This window comes from Lipotes vexillifer, unplaced genomic scaffold (genome assembly GCF_000442215.2).
Source record: "Lipotes vexillifer unplaced genomic scaffold, Lipotes_vexillifer_v1.1 scaffold251, whole genome shotgun sequence".
Taxonomy (NCBI): Eukaryota; Metazoa; Chordata; class Mammalia; order Artiodactyla; family Lipotidae; genus Lipotes; species Lipotes vexillifer.
This window is the reverse complement of record NW_006770868.1, coordinates 3,063,647-3,073,477: the sequence shown is the minus strand read 5'-3', so window position 1 is coordinate 3,073,477 and position 9,831 is coordinate 3,063,647. Positions and strand designations below refer to the sequence as shown.

Sequence of the window (9,831 nt, the reverse complement as noted above, 5' to 3'; positions counted from 1 at the left end):
ACGGAGGCAGAAAACCACCCGAGTGGCCCGGTTGCTTGCCGGCCAAAGATTGCGAGCACACCCTGTCCCAGCCCGGCCGTGGGCCTGAGCTCCCTGGGGGAGGCCAGGGGCCCGGAGGAGGGCAAGACGCGCGCTTGATACTGCTGTCTGCCGCAGGTTACAGCCTCCACCCCCTCAGGCATCTCAAGGAAGCCAGAAAGGGGGAGAAAGCAGGGCGGAGGTGACCGGTTTGGCCTTTCAAGGCGAGGCAGTTGTTTCTACGAAGCGTCTGGGAGTCCCCTAAGTATCTGTCCCCAACCCCGAGGGGACAGAAGGTCAACCTCTCGGTTCCTCCTCAACTCGGGAATGGTTCAGTGTGGGGTGAAAGTGTGAAAAGCTAGGGACCTACCCACGCCTGGCTCCTGCTCTGGGGCTTTCTAAAAAATTAAGTGCACAGAGCCTGAGCAGAGAACCCACCTCGTGCAGAGCACAGCGCAAGGCTTTGAGGATTCAGAGAAAAGGAAAGCACCCTGTCCTCCAGGGTCAAGGTGGAGGTAAGATGAGTCGTGCAGAGGCGGAGGTTTGAGGGAGAAAGCAAGGAAGGCTTCGGGGAGGAGCTGGCCTTTTTCAACTGCTCTTTTAGAGGCAGAGAGGACTCAGCACAACTGTAAGCTTCTTGATTGCAGAATCTATTGCCCTGAATTATTTTCGTTTTCCACAGTAATCTGCACTGAATATTGCTGCTTTCCAGTTAATTTTTTTAAATATATTTATTTATTTATTTATTTGTGGCTGTATTGGTTCTTCGTTGCTGTGCGTGGGCTTCTCATTGCAGTGGCTTCTCTTGTTGTGGAGCCCAGGCTCTAGATACACGGGCTTCAGTAGTTGTGGCGCACGGGCTTAGTTACCCCGTGGCATGTGGGGTCTTCCCGAATCAGGGCTCGAACCCGTGTCCCCTGCATCGGCAGGCGGATTCTTAACCACTGCGCCACCAGGGAAGTCCGCCAGTTAAATTTTGTTGAAAATAAAATAATAGGACTGAAAGGATCCCTATTCTCGCCCTCGTCCCTCTTTCTTTCCTTCTTTAAAAAAAAAAAAATCCTCAGAATGACTAAACAAATAAAATATGCACAAAAGAGACATATGTTCTTTTTTTATGTAAATGTATGGGCCATGTCCTTTACTTTTTTTTTCAGATCACTAAAGGATTTTATGTGCTTTGCTGGAACTTTGGAAAACCCCAGATGAGCAAATGAATAAAATGAAAATCACCTACATTTTCACCATTTAGAAATAAACATTCTTAACACGTCAGAGTATTCCTCACCAGGCTTTGGTGGTTTTTCTATTATTAATATTGAGGTGAAATTCATTACAGTGAAATGCACAGATCTGAAGTGAATGATTCAATGAATCTTGACAAATCCCTACACCGTGTACACCCCACCCCCCAATCAAGATCTAGAACATTCCTATCATCCCAGAAAGTCCCCTCAGGTCCCTTTCCAGTCAGGTCACAACCTCCACAGGCAACCATCCTTCTGATTTCTATCACCACAGATTAGTTTTGCCTGTTGTATAATTGGAATCATTATACAACAGGCAAAATGCCTGGCTTCTTTCACTCAGTATAATGCTTTTAGATCCGTTCATGTATCAATAGCTTGTTCCTTTTTATTGCTGAGTAATGTTTTAATGTGTGGACATACAACATGTTGGTCTAGCCACCCTGTGATGGTCTTTTGTGCTGTCTCCACTTTGGGGCTATTATGAATAAAATAAAGCCACTCTAAACATTGGTGGACACACATCTGTATGGACATAGGTTTTAATTTTTCTTAAGCAAATGCTTAGGAGTGAATTGCTGAATCACATGCTTAACTTTTATCAGAAATTGCCACCAGGGGCTTCCCTGGTGGTGCAGTGGTTAAGAATCCACCTGCCAGTGCAAGGAACACGGGTTCAAGCCCTGGTCCGGGAAGATCCCATATGCCACGGAGCAACTAAGCCCGTGCGCCACAACCACTGAGCCTGTGCTCTAGAGCCCGCGAGCCACAACTACTGAGCCTGCACACCACAACTACTGAAGCCTGTGCGCCTAGAGCCCGTGCTCTGCAACAAGAGAAGCCACCACAATGAGAAGCCTGCGCACCGCAATGAAGAGTAGCCCCCGCTTGCCGCAACTAGAGAAAGCCTGCACGCAGCAACAAAGACCCAACACGGCCAAAAATAAAATAAATAAATTTAAAAAAAAAAAAGAAATTGCCAACAGCTTTCCAAAGTGGTTGTACCATTTTATATTTCCATCAGCACAGTATGAGGCTTCCAGTTGCTTACTATTATGAATTTTTCATCACACAGAGAATACATGGGTATATTCTCCCATAAAGCTAAAGTGCCTTTGGGCAATCACCAGGCACCCGCCACTCCCCCCCCAGAATAACACTGTTAACAGTTTGGGGTGCTTCCTTGCAGACCTTTTCCTGTGCATTTATATACATAAATAAATACCATAGAAAACACATCGTATTATTTTGTGGTGATTCTTTTTACAAAAATGGGAAAACATCTTCCGTTATATATTTCTTCCTTGTGTTTACCACCCCCAGCATACAATTTATTCCTTTCCTCTGCTCTCCCCCTGGATAGGACGTTACCTCAGCTAAGGTAAGGAGTTTGTTTTGTTCCTGCTGTATTCCAAGTGCCTTGAACAGTGTCAGGCAGAAAGCGGATGCTCCAAATATCTATGGAAAGCAAGGATAGTGTAAGTATTGTTGTGGAACTTGTTTTTTTCCCCTCTATAAGTCATAGATCTTTCTAGGTCAGCACTTACCAATCTATTTCCTTCCTTAACCTGCTGCATGTATTCTGTGACAGGAATATGCAAATTTTCTTTCTCATTCCCCTATGGATGGGCACTTAGGTTGCTTCTGATTGTTCACTGTTAGGAGCACTGCTGCCATGAACATCTGGGCTTGCCCCCTTGGGCACAGTATTTCTCTAGAACAGTATCCCAGAAGGAAACAGGGGGTTTGGAGTGTCTACACAGTGTAAATTTTAGTAAAATTGGCCAGAGGCAGGATCAACACCTTGTCAACTTGAGGAATGGGGGGAAATTAATGGTAAATGGATAGAATTTCTTTTATTTGGCAAATTAAAAGTGGGGAGAAGGTAGCATCAGAGTCGTGCTGGAGGGTGATTATGTTCCCACACCCCGGAGTCAGATGCCCTGGGTTCAAATTATGGCTCTGCCACCATCAAGCTGTATGACCTCAGACAGGTTAAGTTATTCAACCTCTCTGTGCCTCAGTTTCCGATCTGAAAAATGGGAATAATAAACATAGCCTCCTCCAAGGGTTGTTATGAGAATCAACACGCATATAAAGCACTTAGAGCTGGGATGGGCACTTGTTAAATATTCAGTAAGTGTCCTCCACTGTTACTATTTAACAACCAACAAGTGTTTGTGTTTAAAAGAACACCTGTGGCTCACTTCAGTCATTGCCTTCACCTTCCTGGCCTGTAGACATTGGCTTTTCCACCCACTGACTCAGGGCATGTATTCTAGAGGAGAGAGGAGAGGCCTGGGAGTGGAGGTCCAAGGGGGAGGGTATCCAGGGAGTTACAGGAAACAGTGGAGTTTCCAGAAGCAAGGGCTGTTTGTTCAGTGGCAACAAAAGCCCCAGAGGTGGGCTCAGGGAAGACCTATAAGCAGCTGTTGCAGCCAGGCAGCGAGGAAAGTCAGCAGTGACCTCTGGGAGGAATGTTGAGGCAGAAGCCAGCTTCAGAGGGCCAGGGCCTGTGCTGGTGGGGAAGGAGTTGGTCGGGAGCACCAATGCCCTTCAGAGAAATCTGGTCAGCCTGGACTGTATCTGGAAGGAGAAACACATGTTTTGATTTTTAAGTGTAAAAGATCTGAGCAGGTTTAAGGGGAAAAAATTATTTCAAGAGCCGTGACTACAGGGTCTGAGAGGAACAGCGTCAGGGCTGGTATATTCAGGGCCTGACCCTCTCAGAAAATTCCTTCTGTGGTTAGATGTTCCACCAATTTCTATGGAACAGATAACCATGGGGAGGGAAAAGGTGCCTCACCCCCCCCCACACACATTCACTAATTTCATCATGAGACACCAAGAAATAAAGAGCAAAGGCCCCGCCCTTAATTAAGGGTGGATTCCAATCTAGTTTGGGAAAGGACACAGAAACGCGAAAAAGCTAAAATCATAATGAAAGATTTAAAACATGACAGGCAGGCCTGGTTTAGAAGAAAGACTGCAAACTAGCAGCCTATGCAAGGCTTTAGTGACCCAGAACAAGATATTTTCAATTTTGACTTGGTTGCCAGCAATTACATCTAGGAAGCTTTCACAGTAAGATCTAAATGTCTCAAACCCCACATCCTAAACGTCAGCAAATCCTATAGCTCCACCTTCAAAATGCAAATATCCAGAGTCTGATGACTTCTCCCCACCTCCTTTCTCACCCACCTACCAGTCCATTCTCCAGAGGCAGCCAGAGGGATACATCGAGGACCTAAGTCTGGTCCTCTCTCTCTCTCCTCTGCTTAGAACCCTCCATGGCTCCCACCTACACAGAGCGAAAGCTAAAGTCCTCACAGTGGCCACAAAGTCCTGCATGGTCTGCTCCCATTACCTCTCTGCTCTCAACTCCTTTGGCTCTCTTCCTCACTTCCTCTGCTCCAGCCACAGAGGTCCCTCACTGTTTCTAGAACATTCCAGGCAGGCTCCCTCCTTAGGACCTTTGTATTTGCTTCTCTCTCTACCTGGACTGCTCTTCTCCTGGGGGAAGGGTACCGCACAGCCCATTCTGGGAATCTTTCCAGCCTTTAAGCAAACCTCGGAGGTTTCCCCAATACCCCACATAAAAGTTCGCAATACGCCTGACACTTCTGCCCCCTGCCCTGCGTTATGTTTCTCCATAGCACTTACTACTGTCTAACATACTACGTAGTCTATTCTGTTCACACCTGTCCCCCATTAGTTTGTAAGCAGTGTCTTCAGGCTGTTTTGTTCTCCACGGACTCTCCAGTACCTGGAAGCAGCCTGGCCCAGAGCAAGCACTCCAAAAACATTTGTGCAATATAAGCGCTTCCAACTTCTCTTAACAATCAGAGGAGGGACTTCGCTGGCGGCCCAGTGGTTAAGACTCCTTGCTTCCAATGCAGGGGGTGCGGGTTTGATCCCTGGTCGGAGAGCAAAGATCCCACCTGCCGCGCGGACAAAAAAAATCAGAAGAATTTGGCATCAGTGGGCTAGAAAGAGAGGAGCCCTCCCTCTTTTGTTCACCGCAGTCCCCACCCAGCCTGCTTCGCTCTGCACTTTTGTCCCCTGGGCAGATGACAGAGCACCGCATGGGGAGCCAAGAGCCGGCATTTTGATCCCCACTTTTCTGTTAAATCTTTTCCTCCCTGTCCCTGAGCCTGCCAACCTCACTGCCTGGAACACCCAGGGGTTGACAGAATCCGGCCGCCAGCAGAATCCAGCCCACCGCCTGTTTTTGTGCAGCTAAGAATGGTTTTTACATTTTTAAATGTTTGGGGAAAAAATAAAAAAGGAAGACTTTCCTGAACCATGAAAATTACATGAAATTCACATTTCAGAGTCCATAAATAAACTTGTATTGGCCCCAGCCATGCACAGCCCTTTTACCTGGAGTCTGTGGCTGCTTTTGCACTGTAACAAACAACAGAATGGCAGAGACTATGTGGCCTGCAAAGCCTAAAATATTTTATCTGGTCCTTTCCAGGAAACAGTTGCCAACACTGGTCTAAATCCCTTCGTGAGATGAACCAAAACCAAAAACCACCAACATCTTTCTCAGCCTGAGCTCCTCTCTGAAAAGTTCTCTTGTTCCTGGGACCCGCTTTGGCCCCGGGAAGCAAGTCATATCACTGCACAGCCCACACTCGCTGGCCATGACTTGTTTGCTCTGTATTTGTCCCTTCCCTCCTCGAGGACCGGGACCTGCAGGCTAAAATCCCCCAGTGTTGAGCACGTTGCCTGGTAGTCAGTAAATATTGGTTAAACTTTTCTGTAGGCCTCAGGGCCACCCTTTCTCTAGTCTGGGCTCCATTTTGTCATCTGTAAAGTGGGAGCCTTGATCCCTAATATCTCCAACACTGCAGAGAAGGCACCCGTGAGTCCTCGCCAAGCTGAATGAGACTATTTGCCAAAACAGTTTTTTGTTTTTTTTTTAAAGGGCATTGTGAGAGCATCAAAGGTAACAAACTCATGGACTGCGGCCCGATTTCAGCCCAAATATGTTTTGCTTGGTTTGCACTTTTTCTAAATTTTTTTTTTACTTCGGTGTCAGTAGAAACCAAACCTACTGTAAACCAGCACACTTCAGTTGCGAGTAGTATCTATCCAGCCCTTGTGGGCACTTGAGTTGGCCATCCCTGGATGGAGAGTTAAAGGATCATTACAGCCAGGATGCCTGGAGCCCTAAAGAAGCCTCTGGAGTCAAAGGTGAGGAATGTAATTAGGCCAGTTTTTCCCAAACCTGGATGGATATCAGAATCACCCAGACAGTATATACAGTGCAGATTCCAGGCTCACCCCACACCCACTGAATCCTACTCTCCATAGTTTGCAATGCTGGATATGGATTTTTTTTTTATTCTCCCCCAATGCTTATGCCTTGCAGGTGGGACTATGTATCAAATCAAACTGCAGGTGTCAATTTGTCTGTATCTGTCAAAATTATAAATATACCTATCTCTTGACCCAGCAATTCCACTTCTGGGAATCTATCTTCCTGACCAGGGCTTCTTAAACTTTCATATGCATACAAATCCCCTGGGCATCTTTTTAAGATGCAGAATCTGATCCAGCAGGTCTGGGGTGAGGCCTGCGATGCTGCAGTTCTAACGAAGCTCTTGGTTGATGCCCAGCTGGAACATTTTGAGCAACAAGGCTGTGCATCTCCCCGCACACATCACCAGTGATGCAGGTACAAGGGGACTCATTGTACTGTAGTCTGTCATTGCAACTATTGGGAGTAAGCTGAATGTCCATCAACAGGACACCAATCAAATTGGTGCATCCCTGTAATAGAGTATTACATGGCCTTCAAAACTATCAAGGCAGCTCCTTATGAACTGCTATGGAATGATCTCCAGGGCATATTATTAAACATACCAAAAAATCAAGAAGCAGAACACTAAGCGGAATGTTTTGTATACAAGTGTTGGGTTGGGATATTTATGTTCATATCGACTTATAGAAGCACAGAACAGCCTGGCAGAAGAAACTGATGACTGAGTACCTCTGGAGAGGGCAACGGAGTGGATGGATGACAGGGGAGAGAGGCTGACATCTTCCTGTACCCATTTGAATTTTGAACTATGTGAATATAATACCTTTTGAAAAAAATGAATAAAAATTTAAATTATAATGACACCTAAATACAAAGACTCACTATGTGCTTCTAAGGCTGACACATGAATTTAGACCACCAGAAAAGCAGTTCCAGGGTGGGTCACCTCCTCCCTCGGTACACCATGTACATATGCGTGTGTGCACGCGCACACCACACACACACACACACACACACACACACACACACACACTTGCATCCAGCTTTGAGGACAGTCTGTGCAGGGTGTTGGCAAGCACGCTGGGCTTAAACGCGGCAAACCTCCATTGGATCTCAGTTCCACCACCTGAGTGGCATAGAGGAAGACATGCCACCTCAATAAGCCCCATTTCATGGGGATGGTCAAAATAACACTGGCTACCCTGCAGACCTCAGATGGTGGGAAAACGCTTCAAAAACTGTCAAGCGTACGCATGAAAAGACTAATTATAACATGAAAGCTGATGGTGAGCAGGGCGTCGGGCAGCCCCAACCTGGTCTCCACGGGGTCTCGTGCTTACCTCCCAGGGCATCATGCAAGGTGGAAACCCAATACCTTGACCTTTGCAGTCAGGCAGCTGCTCAGAGCAGCCCCTGGCAGTGCTAATCTCCAGCTCCCCTCCCAGCATCTGGTCCGGCTGCCAGGCTGAGTCGCACGGCACGGGGCTAGGGACAGCGCATGACCTGTGTGTGGGACTGGTGTGAGAGCGGTGGCTGGGGGAGGGTGGGAAATGCCACAAGAGGCTGCCACTCCCCTCTCAGTGGGAAACTTCCTGCCAGGGAAGGAGATCTAAGCTTGACCTTAGGTCCTGAACTCAACTGGTTGCCTGGCTGTCTGGCAGAACTCCTCCTCCAGGAAGCCCACCGTGTGTGTGTGTGTGTGTGTGTGTGTGTGTGTGTGTGTGTGTGTGTGTGTGCGCGCGCGTGTGTGTGTGTGTGTGTGAGAGAGAGAGAGAGAGAGTGTGTGTGTGTATGGCAGAGAAAGAAGAAGTGTACAAGGAGATGATAATAAAACTAACAAATATTGAGCACTTAACCGTGTGCCAATCTCTGTCCTAAGTATCTCACAGATTGGGACTTCCCTCGTGGCTCAGTGGCTAAGAATCCACCTGCCAATGCAGGGGACACAGGTTCGAGCCCTGGTCCAGGAAGATACCACATGCCATGGAGGAACTAAGCCCGTGCACCACAACTACTGAGCCTGTGTGCCACAACTACTGAAGCCCATGTGCCTAGAGCCCATGCACTGCAACAAGGAGTAGCCCCCACTCGCTGCAACTAGAGAAAGTCCGCATGCAGCAACAAAGACCCAACACAGCTAAAAATAATTAATTAATTAATTATTTTATAAAAGTATTTCACAGATTAAACTCAGTGAATCTTTGTTGACACTGGCAACATTGTCATCATCCCCACTTTCCAGACGAGGAGACTGAGGCCCAGTACAGCTAATTATCTCGTCCCAGGTCATATAGCCCAGAGTCAGAGACAGGCAGTCTGACTCCAGAGCCCCGACTCTGAACCTCTCAGCCACAGGGAATTTCATTTGTGGAAGGGATTTCTCAGGTGTCCCTTATGTTGGCATCTGACAGTGTAACCTTGGGCAAATTAACCCTGTGCTTCGTGTTACAGAGTCTCAGTTTCCTCACCTGTAAAATGAGCATCATCATAGCAATACCCACCTTTCAGGGCTGTTTGGAAGCTCAGTGATGAGGTATTGAAAGTCCTGCATGCAGGACCTTTCACCTGATATCAACTCTTCTGAAAATCATCATTGTTAATAGGATTATCATACCCATTATTATCCAGTACTATTGAATGAGGTATAGAAAACACCCAGTCCTGTGCAAAACGGTATCAAATCTCTTTTTAGCAGTTTGTCTATATCATTCGTCTACAACATGTAACCTAAATATCTTGCCTCTTTTCCTGTTTCTGTCAACCCCTGTAAAGAAAGCAAGATAGAGTTAGCAAAAGAAAGTTTGCAGATCTTGGTCATGATCAAAACCACTTTTTTTTTTTTAAGACATCAAGAATCTTGATTTCTGATCCTATGTGTGGCTGGATTTGATCGTCGCCATGTCTTCTCACAAGACTTTCAGGATCAAGCGATTCCTGGCCAAGAAACAAAAGCAGAATCATCCCATTCCCCAATGGATTCGAATGAAAACTGGTAATAAAATCAGGTACAACTCTAAGAGAAGACATTGGAGAAGAACCAAGCTGGGTCTATAACGAGCCTCACATGAATTCACACACATTATCAGAACATCACTAGTGTCTGGAACAGCCACCTGTGTTTGATGCTCTCTCCTCTTGAGCTTTCCTCACCACTGCTCACTGTATAGCTCAGTAATAAACATGTGAACCTTTTGTTGGAACTGTTATTGTATTATTCTGGTTTGTGATGATGTACTGAATAAATACTCCTCCTATCAGATGTAACACAGGACTGTCCAATGATAGAAATGTTCT

General features: G+C 46.5%; 1 protein-coding gene across 1 annotated transcript; it reads left to right on the top strand.

Moving 5' to 3' along the window:
* Positions 1-9,435: 9,435 nt before the first annotated feature.
* LOC103091238 (60S ribosomal protein L39) lies at positions 9,436-9,591 on the top strand. Its single transcript, XM_007446398.1, has one exon. It carries the CDS (start codon positions 9,436-9,438, stop codon positions 9,589-9,591), a length of 156 nt encoding a protein of 51 aa, XP_007446460.1.
* The last annotated feature ends 240 nt before the right edge of the window (positions 9,592-9,831 follow it).